The sequence below is a fragment of the Hyperolius riggenbachi genome, chromosome 7, assembly GCF_040937935.1.
Source record: "Hyperolius riggenbachi isolate aHypRig1 chromosome 7, aHypRig1.pri, whole genome shotgun sequence".
NCBI lineage: Eukaryota > Metazoa > Chordata > Amphibia > Anura > Hyperoliidae > Hyperolius > Hyperolius riggenbachi.
The window spans coordinates 18,896,166-18,915,018 of NC_090652.1; the positions used below are offsets into that span (position 1 = coordinate 18,896,166).

Below are 18,853 nucleotides of genomic sequence, written 5' to 3' on the forward strand. Positions count from 1 at the left end.
AGACCAGTTCCAGGGTGCTGAGATCAAGGCCCTCACACCCCAGACTAGGAATACTGTGTATCTTCTGTGTATTCTCTAGACCAGTTCCAGGGTGTTGAGATCAAGGCCCTCACACCCCAGACTAGGAATACTGTGTATCTTCTGTGTATTCTCTAGACCAGTTCCAGGGTGTTGAGATCAAGGCCCTCACACCCCAGACTAGGAATACTGTGTATCTTCTGTGTATTCTCTAGACTAGTTCCAGGGTGCTGAGATCAAGGCCCTCACACCCCAGACTAGGAATACTGTGTATCTTCTGTGTATTCTCTAGACTAGTTCCAGGGTGTTGAGATCAAGGCCCTCACACCCAAGACTAGGGAACTGTATTACCATTTATGTTATGCTCCAGACTAGTTCCAGGGTGTTGTGAATACGGACCTCACACCCAAGACTAGGGAACTGTACTACCATTTATGTTATGCTCCAGACTAGTTCCAGGGTGTTGTGAATACGGACCTCACACCCAAGACTAGGGAACTGTACTACCATTTATGTTCTGCTCCAGACTAGTTCCAGGGTGTTGTGAATACGGACCTCACACCCAAGACTAGGGAACTGTATTACCATTTATGTTATGCTCCAGACTAGTTCCAGGGTGTTGTGAATACGGACCTCACACCCAAGACTAGGGAACTGTATTACCATTTATGTTATGCTCCAGACTAGTTCCAGGGTGTTGTGAATACGGACCTCACACCCAGACTAGGTTGTGTATTACTGTGTTACGTTAGCCCAGTTCAGGGCAAAGCCTTACATATTAGCAGCAGGGCTTCCTGCGTCCCAGCCTTGGTCCCTCGCTCAGGGGTCCACAGGCTACAGGAATATCACCCACCGCTCAGGGGTGAATTCCTCGGGAGTATAGGCCGCCAGCTCCGCTGGTGGTCTTTACTCAGAGTTGTTACTGTTGCACCAAACACTTACACTCTCCCTGGTGTCTAGAGGTTAGACATATCTGATTATTGACGATTCCGCAGATCCTCAATAATCGGGTATATCTGTATTCTTGGGGATACTGCGGATCGCCAAGGATCAGATTCTCTCTCTGGTTGCTGACACCGATCGTTACACCGTGCTTGCCACTTCGGTGGATACTATCCATCAAGCACTGGGCCAGCACAAAGCTTTGATTGATGCCCTAACAGGCTCTGTGCAAACCCTTCAGACGTCAGTTGATTCGGTGCGATCCCCTCCTAGTGATGACATACGTATGCCTGTACCTGATAAATTTTCCGGCCACAAGTCTGACTTCCGGAATTTTAGGAGTAGAGTGTTGTCATACTTCGAGCTGAGACCCCGATCCTCTGGGACTGAGACCCAACGGGTCATATTTATTAAAACATTGTTAACCGGTGACTCCCAGACCTGGGCATACAATCTGCCTCCCACTGATACTGCTCTAACTTCGGTAGAGGAATTTTTTAAGGCCATGGCCGTAATATACGACGACCCTGACCTTGCGGCTACCTCTGAGCGCAAGCTCAAACTTTTGCGGCAAGGTAGAGGCTCAGTCGAGGATTACGCGGCAGAATTCCGCAGATGGTCAGTCACTGCCAGATTTGATAATTTTGCCCTGATGGATTACTTCTTGTCTGGGTTGTCGGAGGAGGTCTCCGATTTAATGTTAACTTTGCCCGAACCCAGGACAGTCGATGAGGCCATCACATCGGCTATCCGAGTCGACCGTCGATTACGCCATTAGAGGCAAATTCGAGGCAGTCACCGTGTAAGGGCGACATCCTATGCGGCACCTTCTGCTGCACCCTTAGTAACACCGTCTCCCTCTGTCTCATCCCCTCCGGCCTTGCCTCCACCCGAACCAATGCAGATTGGTCGATCGAAATTGACCCAGGTGGAGCGAAGGCGGAGGATGACGGAACAGCTGTGCCTATATTGTGCAGCAGCAGGGCATAGGGTGCGAAACTGCCCTAACAGGTCGGGAAACGAGTTTGCCTAGGAGTAGTGGGGGGTGACACCCTGGGCACACACATTTCACCCCTTAAAGAGAAAAAATTGCTTCTCCCTTGTACAGTTACATGGGAGGATAAATCTGTATCCACTGAAGCTTTTATTGACTCTGGCTCAGCGGCTAATTTTATGAATTTCGAATTTGCTCAGGAGTTGGGTCTTCCGCTCACTCCCGTGAGACCCCCCATTCAGGTCACAGCAGTGGACGATTCCCCTCTGCAACGGAATCGTGCTCTGTCGCAGACTCCGGTGGTGAAGCTCACCATAGGGGTATTGCATGGGGAACAGTTACAATTTTTTGTGTTACACATGTCAACCTCCACTATTATCCTAGGCATGCCGTGGTTGCAGATCCATTCACCACAAATAGACTGGACCACGGGCCAGTTAACCTCCTGGTCTCCCCATTGTTTTCAGCAGTGTTTGGGGAAGTTAACATTGGGGCAAACCAGAGTTCAGGTGGAGGGTGTACCAGACCAGTATGCTGAATATTCGGATGTATTCTGCCCCAAAGCAGCTGATAAATTACCTCCACATCGCCCTTTTGATTGTCCCATTGATCTCCGTTCTGGTTGTGTACCCCCCCGGGGTCATTTGTACAATTTATCGGGACCCGAAAAAGTGGCTATGCAAGAGTACATCAGTGAGAATCTGGCCAAAGGTATCATTCGCCCGTCCCGGTCGCCTGCTGGGGCAGGCTTCTTTTTCGTAAAAAAGAAAGATGGAGGCCTGCGGCCTTGCATCGATTACCGCGGTCTCAACAAAATTACAGTAAAGAATTTCTATCCGCTACCCCGGATAGACGATTTATTCACTCAGATCACGGGCGCCCAGATCTTTTCTAAGCTGGATTTACGGGGTGCGTACAACCTGGTACGCATAAGAAAGGGCGATGAGTGGAAAACGGCCTTCAATACACCGGATGGGCATTACGAGTACCTGGTGATGCCCTTCGGGTTATGTAATGCCCCGGCCGTTTTCCAGGAACTCATCAACGAGGTCTTCAGAGAGGTGTTGGGGAGATTTGTTCTAGTCTACCTAGACGATATTCTTATTTTCTCCAACAATCTCTCTGAACATAGGACCCATGTGAGGTTCGTTTTGAACAAGCTAAGGCAGAACCTATTGTACGCAAAAATAGAAAAGTGTATCTTCGAAGTAACATCTGTCGCCTTTCTGGGGTACATAATTTCCACCACAGGCCTGTCTATGGATCCTGCCAAGGTCTCCGCTGTTCTGGAATGGCCTCAGCCGGTAGGCTTGAAATCCCTTCAGCGGTTTCTTGGCTTCGCCAATTATTATAGGAGATTTATAAAGGGGTACTCTACGGTCATTTCTCCACTTACCAGTCTCACCAAGAAAGGGGCAGATACCACTCACTGGTCTCCTGAGGCGTTACAGGCTTTTGCCACCCTGAAGGGCCTATTTTGGTCTGCACCCATCCTCAGACATGTAGATACATCTTTTCCATTTATTGTTGAGGTGGATGCCTCGGAGGTCGGGGTGGGGGCTGTGCTGTCTCAGCAATCTGGCTTGCAGGGTAGAATGCACCCCTGTGCTTACTTCTCCCGTAGGTTCTCCCCTGCGGAAAGGAACTACGATATTGGCAACAGAGAGCTTTTAGCCATTAAGTTAGCTTTCGAGGAATGGCGACATTGGTTAGAGGGAGCGAAGCATACGATCACGGTCTACACTGACCACAAGAACCTAGAGTACATTGAGGGGGCTAAGAGGTTGAGCCCTCGTCAGGCTCGTTGGTCATTATTTTTCTCTAGGTTCTCTTTCATTATTACGTACACCCCGGGTAGCAAAAATGTCAAGGCGGATGCTTTATCCCGGTGCTTCGAGTCAGAGACAGCACAGCCCTCCATTCCAGAGACTATTATTCCCCAGAGGTTGGTACTAGCCGCAACTGAGACTTGGGAGGATTGGAAGGAGACTTTAATTCCCTTTCAACAAGACATCCCAGAAGGGAAGCCCGCAGGGGTGCTGTTCATTCCGCTACTGTTCCGTCTCCAGGTTCTAGAGATGTTCCATGCACATAAAAATGCTGGGCATCCTGGGGCATCTAGAACACAGGATCTGGTAGCCAGATGCGCCTGGTGGCCGTCCTTGGCAGCAGATTGCAAGGAATACGTGAGGGAATGTGCGATTTGTGCCAAGAGTAAACCCTCCCGGCTGGCACCTGTGGGTACCTTGCAGCCTTTACCCACCCCGAGTGAGCCATGGACTCATTTGTCCATGGATTTTGTGGGTGAACTTCCTAAGTCAGAAGGTATGTCGGTCATTTGGGTGGTAGTCGACCGCTTCAGCAAAATGGCCCATTTCGTGCCCTTGAAAGGACTCCCCTCGGCCCAGGAGTTGGCTGACCTGTTTATTACACATGTGTTCCGGCTGCACGGCATTCCGGAAAACATAGTGTCGGATCGGGGAGTCCAGTTCATTTCTAGATTCTGGAGGGCATTCTGCCAACAAATGGGCATGAAGCTGTCATTCTCATCGGGCTACCACCCACAGACCAATGGGCAGACGGAGAGAATCAACCAGTCATTGGAGCAATGTTTGAGGTGCTATGTTGCGGAGACGCAGAGCGACTGGGTCAAGTTTCTGCCCTTCGCGGAGTTCGCACAAAACAATTTGAAAAGCTCCTCCACCGGATTCTCTCCATTCCAGGTTGTGTCTGGTAGATTGCCCAAGTTCTCACCGTTGCCAGTGGCCTCCACCCCATTTCCAGCTTTGGAGGCCTGGCAGAGGTCTTTTAAAGACATTTGGCGTACGGTGAGAAATAGTTTACAAAAGGCGTTTCTTACTCAGAAGGGTCAAGCTGACAAGAAACGTTAAGTAGAGTGGAGCTTCCAGCCAGGAGACTTGGTTTGGGTGTCCACACGTCATTTGGCCCTGAAACAGCCCTCAGATAAATTGGGCCCCAGATTTGTCGGTCCATTTCCGGTAGTAAAAAAGATTAATAATGTTACGTATACCGTTGACCTTCAAGTTCCCACCAGCATGCGGGGGGTAAGGTCCTTCCACGTGTCCCTTCTTAAACCAGCAGTCCAGGTGGGTCCCACTCCTCCTCCTCCCGTGTTGGTAGATGCCCAACCTGAGTATGAAGTGGAAAAAATATTAGATTCTCGCAAGGTACAAAACTCGGTACAGTACCTCGTACATTGGAAAGGGTATGGCATCGAGGAGAGGCAATGGGTACCTGTGAACCGTATGCATGCGGATGAGTTGGTGAGGGAGTTTCATGCCTTACACCCCGACAAACCTGGTAGGAGTTGTCCGGAGTCCACTCCTCGGGGGGGGGTACTGAAAGGAAACGCGGAAAGGCCGCCGTCTCTCGAGGTGAGGCGGCTGTTTCCGCGTCCAGCATGGCGTCACAACGCGGAAAAAACGCCGCATGCCGCATAGGCAGTGCGGCGGAATCCGCATTGGTAACGGCGGAATCCGCATTGGTAACGGCGGAATCCGCATCAGAGGCGGCCCCCGCACTAGATACATTGCATGACAGTACTGGTGTGGCTGGGACTGATAGTCCACCAAGATTCAGACTTACACGCGCGCGAGCACAGAGGCAGAGTTTAAAGAGAACCCGAGGTGTGTTTAAAGAATGTTATCTGCATACAGAGGCAGGATCTGCCTATACAGCCCAGCCTCTGTTGCTATCCCAAACCCCACTAAGGTCCCCCTGCACTCTGCAATCCCTCATAAATCACAGTCGTGCTGTGAGGCTGTGTTTACATCTGTAGTGTCAGTCTCAGCTGCTCCCCCGCCTCCTGCATAGCTCCGGTCCCTACCCCCGTCCCTTCCCTCCAATCAGCAGGTATGGAAGGGATGCAGGCGGGGACTGGAGTTCTGCAGGAGGCGGGGAGAGCAGCAGACTGACACTATAGAGATAAACACAGCCAGCTCTGACAAGCTGTTTGTCAGCAGCGTGGCTGTGATTTATGAGGGATTGCAGAGTGCAGGGGGGCCTTAGGGGAGTTTGGGATAGCAACAGAGGCTGGGCTGTATAGGCAAATCCATCCTCTGTATGCAGATAATATTCTTCAAACCCACCTCGGGTTCTCTTTAAATAGCAGTTAGAAGGGAGTCGGCTGACCAGCTGGGTCAGCTGACAAATTCCACTGCTCTCATTGGACCAGCAATTAGGGAGGTCCTGGAAAGGTCCTAGAGTATATATACTGCTGGTTGTTCACTTGCTCTTTGTCTGGCGTGCGATCACATATGTGGGAGCACCCAGATCCGTAGTTAGATCCGTTAGTGTGCCGGGACCAGCTGGAGCTGTAATCCTACACTTAGCTAGATTCTGTTGATAGCTAAAGTACTAGTTTGATTGTGATTATCTGTTATGACTTTTGCCTGCCTTGACTACCCTTCTGAACTCTGATCTAGTACCTCGATAATTCTGATACTCTGTTGCCGATCTTCGGCTCGTTTCTAGACTCCGCCTCAGCCTCCTGATTCTGTACCTCGATATATCTGATACCCCGTTGCCGAACCCTGCCTGTACCTAGACTCCGCCTTTTGTCTCCTGATCTTGTACTTTATCTGTCCGTGTGTATACGACCTGGCTTGTCCGACCTCGAGAACCGACCTTACTGTTGGAGGCGGTTCCTCGTTCTGTTAGCGACCCTTCTCCTGAGGGTCACTTTCAGACATCCTTCCTACTGTCAGTCTGACTCCTCCCGTCTTGGAGAGCTCAGGTCTGTGGAAGGAATCTGTGCAGCACTCCTTGCTGCACTGAGGCTTAGTCCTCTGTGTTACTGTTACACCAAACACTACACTCTACTCAGGTGAACAGAGGTTAGCTAGTATATCGGATTATCGGTGATACTGCAGATCACATATAATCTGGTATACATCTGCATTTCCCGTGATACTGCAGATCACAGGTAATCAGACCTCTCTGTGCTTCACCGTTCGTTACATTAGTGCTTTTGAAAACAAAGGAAACTCTGAGAACCCCCCATGAGGAGATAGACCAGTCCAAAACCTGTCCGATCTGTCTGATTTTTTACAATCTATTGTAAGTGACAAAAACGTAGGAAAGAAGTAATTTATAGCACATTTTACTCTGGAACTAATGTATATCTTATCCATAATATGCATACACAGGTATTTTACATTTTATAATTTAATGTGATACTGGTCCTTTAAGTGAGCAAGTAAGATTTCCCAAGATGCTTCACTGCCAAATTTGTATAGCATTTTTTTATGCCCCTAGAAGCCAAGCTCACATCTAGAACCACTGGCTTATAGTGAGCCTATAGCTTATACGTTTTACAGAGCTACATCTATCTAACATGCATACAACAGGCGTTCCATGGCACTTATCCAAGCCCTATCCCATAGAGCCATATCAATCCATGTCATGCACTGTTGAGCAAAAGTCTGAATCAGGCTGTCTGCATGTTGGATTGGTGTGGCTTTGTAAAATGTACAAGCAATAGACTCTACACCAATAGTTCTTCTGGATGTGTGTCTGGCATTTATGGGCATGACGAGATCATTGGTATATTTGCCATCAAGGGAGACCTTAATCCCTCACTTAACCATTTCAGCCCGCGGGGATTTTTCACCTTATGCATCAGAGCAATTTTCACCTCCCATTCATTCGCTAATAACTTTATCACTACTTATCACAATTTATTGATCTATATCTGTTTTTTCCGCCACTAATTAGGCTTTCTGTGGGTGGTACATTTTGCTAAGAGCCACTTTACTGTAAATGCATTTTAACAGGATTAATAAGAAAAAAAATGGAAAAAATTCATTATTTCTCAGTTTTCGGCCATTATAGCTTTAAAATAATCCACGCTACCATAATTAAAACCTATGTATTTTATTTGCCTGTAGGTCTCGGTTATTATACCATTTACATTTTGTCCCTATCACAATGTATGGCGCCAATATTTTATTTGGAAATAAAGGTGCATTGTTTCCGTTTTGCATCCATAACTATTTACAAGCTTATAATTTAAAAAATGTTTGTAGTATACCCCCTTCAAAAACATATTTAAAATGTTCAGACTTTTTAATGTTTTAATGTTATGTGTGTAAATTGTAATATAAAAAATGTGTAGATGTAGTTTTACTATTTAGCCACAAGATGGCCACCTTCGTTTTTAGTTTCCCTCCTTGTACTTCTCGCTAAGCGAAAGTACAAGGGGGATGCGGAACTCTCTCCGGGCAGAAGAACTGAAGCCTCACAGGTGAGCGCTTCGGTTTTTCTGCGGGGGACAGGGATCGGTGATCGGGAACAATGTTCCCTTTCACTGATCCCAGGGCTACCGGGGGACACCATGCGGGCACGGGGGCGTGATTGCGCGCAGGAGCGCCGAAGCGCGGGAGCGCTGCAAGGCAGCCGCCCGGACGTGAGCTTCACGTCCGGGCGGCACAAATGGTTAAAGTTGAAAAATTGCAAAAGCTGTGTGTTTTACAGAGGCAAAATTATATTTAACATCAATTCTTTAAGTAAGAAGGCTTTTAGGCCTCTTTAAGCCTCCAATACTTTCTTGGTGGTTATGAGTCACCATGAGCTATATGGGTAGTTTGTCCTCCTTCATGGATTTTCTTACAGGCTTTCATCTTTAATAAACAGTAGAGCATATCAGAGTATTGGATACTTCCACAAGGAGAGACTTCATAAAGATGCATGTGAGTAATTATGTGGTGCTTCCTCCCTACCAGGGGCGTAACTAAGCCCCACCGGGCCCCCCTGCAGAATTTCAGAGCGGGCCCCCCCTCCGTCAAAGTGACGTCAGCCGCTAGAGCGAGAAGGCTGCGATAGAACGCAAGGAAGAAGGTATGTATCTTGCCGCCTCCGCTGCTGCCTGCTGCCCACACACGGTAACTAGCTGGAGGGGAGCGCAGAGGGGAGAGCCCCGAGGTGAGGGAGAGGGGGGGAACTTCCCCTCTCCCCGCCGACTGTGGGCAAGGCTTTCCCCTCATGCTGCCACCCCTCCAGCCCCCACAAAAGGCCACGAGCGGGCCCCAGGGGGGGGGGGGGGGGCGGGCCCCCCCGCGGGCGCAGGGGCTGCAGGGCCTATTGTTACGCCCCTGCTCCCTACTCTTAAGTTCTAACTTTTAAACCAAGAAAAATGTAGTCTAGCATGGCACTAATGCGATAGGTTTATTCTGCTATGACAGAAGTAGTCCTCACATCCTCACTGACTGTCTGGTTTGGCTGATGCCCTCTCCATTTCACATCTCTTTCCTTGAGCTCAGTTCACATCTGAGCTGGATCTCCAGCGGCCAATTGGCTTCTAATGCTTGTCCAGAAAAGTCATGCAGGAAGGGACTTTGCGTTACGCTGACTGCAATGGAAACCCCTCCCCCCACTTTACCTCCTCTACAACTCTAGACTGTGCTCCAGATCATCAACGACTTCTCACACCCAGGCCGGTACTTCTTCAATCAACTCCCGTCAGGTCAGAGGTTTTGGGCTATCTCCACCAGGACTTCAGGGCACAGAAACACTTAGGGCCCGTTTCCACTATCGCGAATTTATACAATACAATACAATAACATTTCTATAGCGCTTTTCTCCCATAGGACTCAAAGCGCTTAGGCTCTCTCATACGATTTCGCATGGAATCAGTGGAAAAGCACACAGGCACTGCCATGGTTAAATTCGCATACATCGTCATCTGTGCAAAAGCGTATGCGAATTCGCTTGAAAATTCGCATATAACCACATGCAAAATTCGCATTCGCATGCGAATTTTTACCGCGGCGAATTGCACCACACAAGTGGAAACGGGCCCTTATTTCCCCTCTGCTGTCAACCTCCTGAACCCTCATCATGCCCTTTTCCCCTTATAGGGCTGTGTCAGTTGGCTGTATATGTTATCGATTAACTGTCTATTGAATGACTGCTTCTCATATGTATCTCACTTACACTGCTGTTTATTGTATGCTCCATCTCCTACTTTAAATCTTGTATGTGTCAAATCGAATTTCGCGCACTACCTAGTCGTGCTTGACAAATAACATGATTCTGATTCAGATGCTGTTTTTTTTGTTATGTTCTAACATTGTGCTCGGCAATCATTACCTGATCTCTGCAGCTCTGTAGACTGAGGTTCTTCCATAGACTCGTGCCTCCAGCTGACTCGTACAGGAAATTGTAGCCGGTTCCAGGGAATTCTACACTCACTGATCACACCGAACATCTCCATGTCCTCATCTCTAAGAAGAAATTCCTTCGATGGTAGATCTCTGTGATGTTTCCCACCAAAACTCCAGGTGAGATCAATCTTTTTGGGAAAGAACTTCTCTAGGCGTATAGAGCATCGCATCTCCCCAGATTCACAAACGGTTACTCTCAGTGGATCTGTTACCACAGGGGCCGCTGGAAATAGAGAGGATGAGAGTTAGTGAACTTACAGAGATCCCACAATGATAACACATACTCAAAATAAGTCAGCCCATATGCAATTCACTGTTTCTCCTCCATTTTCTACTAGGTGATATTTTAAAACTTGTCAATAAAATGTCTTTTAGACCAGTGTTTCTCAACATTTTATTGGTATGTACCCCTTTTAAAACCCTGTACTCACCAAGTACCCCCTAGCATAGTTAACATTATCAGAAGTACCCCTAGACAAATATATAGTTAATTGTAGTTTATGATAATTGGTTCTAAACAATTTCCAAGCATTTACTATTCTACATTGTTTTTAAATATCTAAAACACTAATTTGATGTTGTTTAAATAAGTTATCATTTTCTAAAAACTCTAAATTTGTTATTTTTGGTTAAATATATCATGCCCAAGTACCCCCTGGAACCATCAGAAGTACCCCCTGGGGTACGCGTACCACACGTTGAGAACCTAGGTTTTAGACTACCAAGCAAGCAAAAAAATGCTCAAAATAATTTTGATAGTACTTTTTTCCACCTACTATGCAGTACTTTTTCATTTGCAAAGAGCTAAAAAGTTATTTTAAAGAGAAGATAAAAAATTATCTCCTAGGAGAAAACAGTTGATTGCATATGAGTCGTCATCTCTAAACATAACATATCATCATTGCACTCCAGCGGTTCTGGAGGTGTGTTTAGCTTCTAAGGGTACAATGGTTATTTTGCATATATTCAGCAGTGGTGCCTGGGAGACATCTCAAGATCACTCCAACCAGAATTATGGCAAATTCTTTCTGTTTTAGGAAAGCAAACTTTTGTTTTCCATAGCATCTTAGTAAGGGGGCTTTTAGGACCATTGTAGTCCCTCCCACACTCCAATGAGTTCTGGGTCACCATGAGCTTGCTGGTTAGTCTGTACCTCTCGGTGTTACAAGCCCTACTGCATAGAGCCAATCCATGCCATGCACTGATGAGGATCAAACAATCCAAAACAGTCTGTATGCATGTTGGATTATTATGGCTCTGTACAATTTAACAAGCTGACACATCATTGCATTCCAGCGGTTCTGGAGGTGTGTTTAGCTTCTAAGGGCAACAATGGTTAATTTGCATATATTCAGCAGTGATGCTCTGGGAGACATCTCATGCTCACTCCAACCTGAATTATCGCAAATTCTTTCTGTTTTAAGAAAGCAAACTTTTGTTTTTCTTAGCATCTTAGTAAGGGGGCTTTTAGGACCATTGTAGTCCCTTACACACTCCAATGAGTTCTGGGTCACCATGAGCTTGCTGGTTAGTCTGTACCTCTCGGTGTTACAAGCCCTACTGCATAGAGCCAAATTAATCCATGCCATGCACTGATGAGGATCAAACAATCCGAAACAGTCTGTATGCATGTTGGATTATTCTGGCTCTGTACAAATTAACAAGCTGACACATCATTGCATTCCAGCGGTTCTGGAGGTGTGTTTAGCTTCTAAGGACAACAATAGTTAATTTGCATATATTCAGCAGTGATGCACTGGGAGACATCTCAAGCTCACTCCAACCTGAATTATCGCAAATTCTTTCTGTTTTAGGAAAGCATACTTTTGTTTTTCCTCTCTAAACATGGAACAGGTGCCAGCGTACAGTTAAAGTACAGATCTAGAATCATATGGGTATTATTATACTTTTGTATAATGTTTTTAAAGTGTCTTAACGCGAGGCCCTATACTTGCAAAATATTTTCGGTATTGATTGTATTCACAGTTTGTAATGCAGACATGTCCCTTCGGACTTATGTAGCAATGCTTATGCTGATCGGCACTAGTTGCAGTTTGTGCTGATCCCAGTCTGAAAAATATATTAGTTTGCATCTTTCCCATTGCTTCTAAAGTGTTCCTTTCTCTCTCATTTGGTGACTTGAATTACTTATCATCTCTTTGCAGGTCTAATCAGAACTTCCCTAAGCAGTCTGACTCACATGCTTCCTCCAAATTATCTTATGCACCTCCAACCAATGTGAGCCTCATGCACTTTGTGCTTCGTTCGAAGTGTCCTGCACAATCCCAACCAGTCTGCTCTACACTGTGTGCTTCATCCATATTATCATACCTGCTACAACCAGTCTTACCTACTGTATGTGCCTCCTCCAGTCCTACCCATTTCCTCTGTATGTTTCAACCCATCCACCCAACTTTCCTAAGCACATCTGGAATGCTTTGTCAACACCTGCTGTACGTAGCCTCACTATCTGCCCTTCCACTGTTATCTGACATGTGGACTCTTTTCAGGCATAGGGTTTTTTCTCTACTTTTGTCGAGCCAGCAGCTGTTGAGTTTGTTTATTTTCCAACCTTCTACGTGTGGATAAGGACTATTTTTCTAGTATTCCATGCATAGACATTCTTAGGACACACTTTTGTTACTAATGGCATCATTCGGCAGGTTGTGCCCTCCATTTCCCCCGCCTGCCTTCTTTCATCTGTTGTAAGTCCTGTCAGTAGGCCCCAACTAGTAGTATACCGGACCTTTGAACAGGAAGTAATGGCCTTCACGCGTACACAAATTAACTTATGAGTCAGCTCCAGGAAGAAGGAGGGCCTCTTGGAGTGACATTACCTCCGGCTCAGAGGTTCTGACTAGTACTAGCCAAAGCCTACAAACCGGACTTATAATGGTTGAAAGGAGGCAGACAGGGAGGAACAGAGGACACAGCCTACCAAAGGATGCCATAAGTAACACAAGTATGTACTCCGTTACACATCATTTTTTTTCGGTCTTGAATGTCCTTTAAGAATTACCGCATGTATTATGAAAGTTTTCCACTTCTAAAAACAACTTACCATTTCTCCTGGGTGGTCCAGTGCTTCGTTCTATTGGCTGCTCCAGGCTGGGATGTTCCACTCTGCAGATGAATTCCAGGAGCTCATCGCTGGATGTTGGAGTGAAGGATAAGGAAGATGTGCAGGTAAATGAGTTATCAGCCCTTTTACTATGTCCTGTGTTAATAATACTGAAGTCATATTTGTTGTGTGAGCAGTCCGTTACATGTTCCCCCTTCCTCTCCAACCAAGTCATTCTGATGTTTTCTGAGAAGTAGCCAGAGATCTTACACTTCACAGTGTTCTGTCTGTTTGCTTGCAGGATGAGGGGATTGAGGTCTTCAATTCTTGGATGCCATGGAAAATCTGTTCCATATTCATTTGCAGTAAAAAACAAATATACACGTACCGTTAGTTTCATTTATTCAGCTGGGTAAGATATCAAAATATGGATGAACTGGAAATTGCCCTGTCTGATACTCCTATTCAGAAGTCCCCAGGTCCGGACGGCATTCCTATTGGAGTCTATAAGAGATATTTTGACCTTTTGCTGCCCTGTCTTTTGGAGACCTTTGTGATGAGTCTGGACCAGGGGTCTTTACCAGCATCTATGGAGGAGGTCACTATTGTGTTAATTTTGAAACCGGATAAAGACCCCATTGTGCCTCCTATTGGCCTATTTCATTATTGAATTCTGATTATATAAGTTACTAACCAAGATTCTTGCCAATAGACTGAAGAAGGTCATCACACAAGTCATAGATATTGATCAGACCGGATTTATGCCGGGTAGATCGACCTCCATTAATTTGCAGAGAGTGAAGGTATCACAATACAGTGAGTAGCACACCATGATGCTTTGAGAAGGTAGTGGTGGTGGGGCAGGAAAAAGGGTTTGAAAATTTTGAAATCATGCTTAGTTGATTAAATTGGGTTGGGGAATGTATGTAGTTCCAGTGACTGGTTATCTCCACTTGGTGACAGGATTAGTGGGCACTGGTGTAGTGGCAGTTGGCTAATGGGAGCACATCAATGAGGGAGGATACGACATGTACAGTTTAAGACTCAGTCCCAAGTCCCACTACATAAACAGTTGGATGCCATTTATCTTTAAAGTACGGCATGGCAGCTGGATAGATGGGGTTAGAGGTTGGATAGTGTACTGGTTCTTCCTGCTCAGTAAGCCAGCACCTATTCAGTAGGAGACCTTGGGCAAGACTTCCTAACACTGCTACTGCGTATAGAGTGCATCCTAGTGGCTGCAGCTCTGGCGCTTTGAGTCTGCCAGGAGAAAAGCACGATATAAATATTATTTGTCTTGTCTTGTTAAAGCAAAAGGTATATTTTTGAATTAACAAAGTTATTGATCAACTTTGAGAGGAAGAAAGAAAGAAAAAATGGAACTGGCCAATATGTATCACCGTCTTGCAAAGTAATGTGTTTCCTCACCTGGACTGTGTGCAGATATCTCTCTATACTCCGGTACCTCCATGGATGGATGCTCCCAAGTCACTCTGACTGGAAATTGTGGGTCTTCAAATAGATGTCCAGGAATTGTACACTGACTGGTGGTGGTAAATGTGCCATCTGAATTCTTTAGTACATCTCTGAATGTCTGCATCGCTGAAGGCTTCTGCTCCTGGTTTAGCCCGCAGGTCCAAGTGACTTTTATGTCTTCAGGATAGTAGTTGGAAAGGCTAAAAGATGCAACCATATTTCCAGAGTCATCAATCGGGAGTTGTATGGGCTGCTGCACTTTGGGTTTTACTGTAAAAGAGTTAAAATGATTCAGAGTATGCTTATGATTTTTTTTAATGTAGCCATAATTATCTAAGCACTTAAACTCATAATAACGCCTTATTAGAAGCTTGGAATGCATATTCTGCTATGTTTGTTCCAGCTGGTCTGCTGCGGACTGAATTCATATGCCTTCTCCAGCTGTTTCAGGCTGGTTTGCTCTCCATTTAGTATGAAGCAGCAGGTGTTTGGTGGAAGAACATACTAACAAATAGCTGGACTTACTTACCCATCACCTGTAGGGGGCCTGTTGCCCTCTCTATTGGCTTCTCCAGACTGGGGTGCTCCACCCTGCAGATAACCTCTGACCCCTGATCCTCCAGTGACGGGGTGATTTCCAGAATTGCATTATGGGTAAAGGTTTTATCTGTCTGGAGCTCAGATCTGCTGTCTGGAATCCTGAATCTTCCACTGTTAGTTATAGGAGAGAATTCCTCCTTTCCGTTCCCTTTTTGGAACCAATGCAGAGCCAGTTCGTTGGGGTAGAAGTGTGACATTCTGCACTGCAGTTGTGTCTGTTCACTTACAAATAGTTTTGATGGTTGTATGAGCTCTACTTCTGGTCGTGCAAGAAAATCTGGAAATACAAGAGAGTAAAACTTTTCCTCAAATGCAGACATACATTGTTGCTTAACATTGGACTTCCTATATACCATATATTCCGGCGTATAAGACGACCCCCCAACTTTTTCAGTTAAAATATAGAGTTTGTGATATACTCACCGTATAAGACTACCCCTCTTCCACCGTACACCAAATAAAAAAAAATCATATACTGGTGCTGTACTGTATGTGGTACCCAGTATATAACAGTATATAGTCAATTGACTGGTTGGATTGGTGAACTCTCCCTAAGTGGATTGGTCAGCTCTCCCTGTCTCCCTGTTTATCAGAGCAGTATGGAAGAATAGATCGCGCTGTGCCCATAAAATATGCCTCTTATACCCCTCTGGCCCACCCTTGTATCCCGTTTACCTCCCTCTCTGCCTCTCAGAACTCACACATATGCGCCTGCACCACTTCACTACAGTCCTCAGCAGCAAGATCTGAGAGATAGACGGTAACAGGATAGGGGGTATCACCCAGCATCAATGATACCCGGCGTATAAGACGACCCCCAACTTTTCAGAAGATTTTCAAGGCTTAAAAAGTAGTCTTATACATAGGAATATACAGTATATATGCAGTCTGTACATAAAGCATCATGTGCTGTCCTAAAATCTTTATTTCTATGATGATTGTGAAGCATGTATACAATTGTGATGCTTTATTTCCCTGTTGCACTTTACAGAGGCCATTGCATTTTTTTTAAAGTGGGATTATACTTCCCAAACTAAAATCAGGAGCCAATTGCCATAGCTCCTGATCACTGAGGGTAGAATGTCAGCTGTCATATGACAGCTTAATCTCCCCTGTCGGGTGTGCATGATCGTGTTGGGAGCGCTACAAGCGTTAGGCAGCCACAAGTTCGGCGTAGGATTTACGCTGCGCAGTCCCCAGAAGGTTAATCCAGTTTTTTTGCCATCTGATGATGTGATTATAGCAGACTGGCACTCCACATGAGCCTTTCCTGTACAGAGCCAGTTACTGTAGTTTTCTTTGGTATATGCACAAGACGGAAAATAAGAATCAGAAATAATATCTCAGCAGCTTTTGATACAGTTGACCATGAAATCCTGCTCAACAGACTGAAGGATTACTGTGGCGTCAGTGGCTCAGTCCTCCAGGGGTTCAGATCGTTCTTGACTGACAGAACACAGAGAGTGTCCCGACCTGTCATGTCTGACACTGCACCTCCAAAATTCGGAGTGCCACAAGGATCAATCCTATCCCCTCTGCTGTTTGCAATCTACATGCTACCACTTACCACAATTATCCAACAACATGGCCTGACATACCACTGCTATGCCGATGACAGGCAGCTATACCTGTTCTTCAAGCCTGGTGGAACAGACCCTACTCCAAAACTAAATTCTTGCTTAGCTGAGCTACAAGTGTTGATGAATGACAACTGGTTGAAACTGAATGCTGACAAAACTGAGGTCCTTGTTGTCCAAAGCCAGTGCTTGGTATCAAAACCACTCTACCCAAAATCAACACCAATCAGGATTGGTAATTCAGGCATAAACAGCTCCGACTTTGTGTGCAGCCTTGGTGTGCTAATCGATGGGGAATTGAGCTTCAGAAATCAAATCTCAGCTGCAGTCAAATCTTCTTACTTTCATCTGAAGAACATTGCAAAACTTAAACATCTTATTCCCCCAGAGGATATTCCAATCCTAGTTCACGGCATCACATCACATCAAGGCTGGACTACTGCAATGCCCTCTATGCAGGCCTCCCAAACAAGGATGTATACTGCCTACAATTAGTGCAGAATGCTGCTTGCAGATTGCTAACAAACCAGCCTCGCCACTGTCACATTACACCGATTGTTGATCCAACAAGATTGGATTGTTGACATACAAATCCCTGACGATTTGGGCCCTGGATTCATGAAGGACACACTGAAACTGCACCACACCTCGCACAACCTCAGATCAGCAGGTTCCATAAACTTGGCTTCAAAACCTTTGGAGTGCACCTTAAAACCTTTGGAGCCAGAGCTTTCTATCATGCTGCCCTTAACCTTTTGAACGCCCTACCACACCCAGTAAAGACAGCCCCTTCCCTGGAGACATTTAAATCCAAACTGAAAAGCCACCTGTTTAGCCTGGCATTTAAAGACTTATAGAGTTCTTCCTCTGTACCACAATTTACCAATCAACCAATTATTGGTCTGAGCTATACTTATGCGCTTTGAGTTCTACGGGAGAAAAAAGCTTTGTTGTTGTTAATTTTTGCAAAAATGCTTGTAAGGTGTAGAGCTTGCTAGGGGAGATTTGTGTGGGAATTTTCTACAAAAAAGTTTCACAATACTTTGGATAAAAGGAAGTTTAGATACTAACAACCCCTTACTGAATCCATTTTTAAGGGTAATGTATCATGTTTCAGAAAATGCTTTTGTGTCCCAAATATTGTTTATAACCTTTGTTCTCTTTGTCATCACTATTCCATTCTCTCTGTACCGGACGTTTCAGCTTATTGTGTTCCACCACGGCTGTCACAATATATGGCTCATTCTCCCGTATCAGGCCTCTCAGGCTCTCACTGGTGCTGGTGGCATTTAGGGTGCCATCTTGGTTCTTATGCTTCACAATGCTAGATTCTTTTATGGGGCGGGGCTGTGAGCTGGATGGTGGTTGGATCACTGCCCAGGATACAGTGATGTCTTCTGGGTAAAAATGATGCACATCTAAGCTGAAGAAGCCGCCTCCGGATCGAGTGATGTTCCTCACCTTGGGAAGCCCTGAAACACAAGGTGTATAATTTAACAGAGGCAAGTGTAGACTTATTTCAGTGAAAAATAATACAAAGAATATCTTATACATATGGTTTAGTAAAAAAAATAAAATAAACAACCATAGTAGGTGCTATGAGGCTCATGTGCAGAGAGGAGTCCAGTATGTCTCTGACTTCTTATTTTTTAATTTCTTCCTCATATTTTGACCACCAGACACTTTATTCTGAGATGTACCTGTTTCATCCTCTCAGCATTTTTGTTTTTTTGTAAGGATAGGTGAATTGGGATCAATGTGATATTACCCTTAGGGTTTTCACAAATTGATGCAGCTGCTCAAGAGAAATTTTATTTGGAAGAGTCCTTTACAGTTGTAGTCCCTACAGAGTCTCCAGCAGAGTAATGTTTTACCTGTCATGGCGGACGCTCTTGTCTGCCAGTCCATGGCTCTGTGCACTCCCGTCTTCATCCTCACAGGAGCACCTCCCCTCCATGACCCGGTCCATGTTATTACATAATAACATGCCAAAGGTCACAGA

General features: G+C 45.6%; 1 protein-coding gene across 1 annotated transcript; it reads right to left on the reverse strand.

Moving 5' to 3' along the window:
* Positions 1 to 10,168: 10,168 nt before the first annotated feature.
* Positions 10,169 to 18,783, reverse strand: LOC137525934 (uncharacterized). Its single transcript, XM_068247142.1, has 7 exons — positions 18,726 to 18,783; positions 18,003 to 18,323; positions 15,204 to 15,551; positions 14,627 to 14,944; positions 13,199 to 13,543; positions 10,244 to 10,360; positions 10,169 to 10,197 (listed from the first exon to the last, which is right to left on the reverse strand). The coding sequence occupies exons 1-7, from the start codon at positions 18,781 to 18,783 to the stop codon at positions 10,169 to 10,171; spliced, it is 1,536 nt and encodes a 511-aa protein (XP_068103243.1).
* Positions 18,784 to 18,853: the final 70 nt, after the last annotated feature.

Coding starts and splice junctions, on each gene's coding strand:
- LOC137525934 (XM_068247142.1), bottom strand. CDS start 18,783: ATGAAGACGGGAGTGCACAGAGCCATGGACTGGCAGACAAGAGCGTCC. Junction 18,324..18,725: donor AAGAGCGTCCGCCATGACAG/GTAAAACATTAC, acceptor CTTGTGTTTCAG/GGCTTCCCAAGGTGAGGAAC. Junction 10,361..13,198: donor TGGACCACCCAGGAGAAATG/GTAAGTTGTTTT, acceptor CTCTATTTCCAG/CGGCCCCTGTGGTAACAGAT.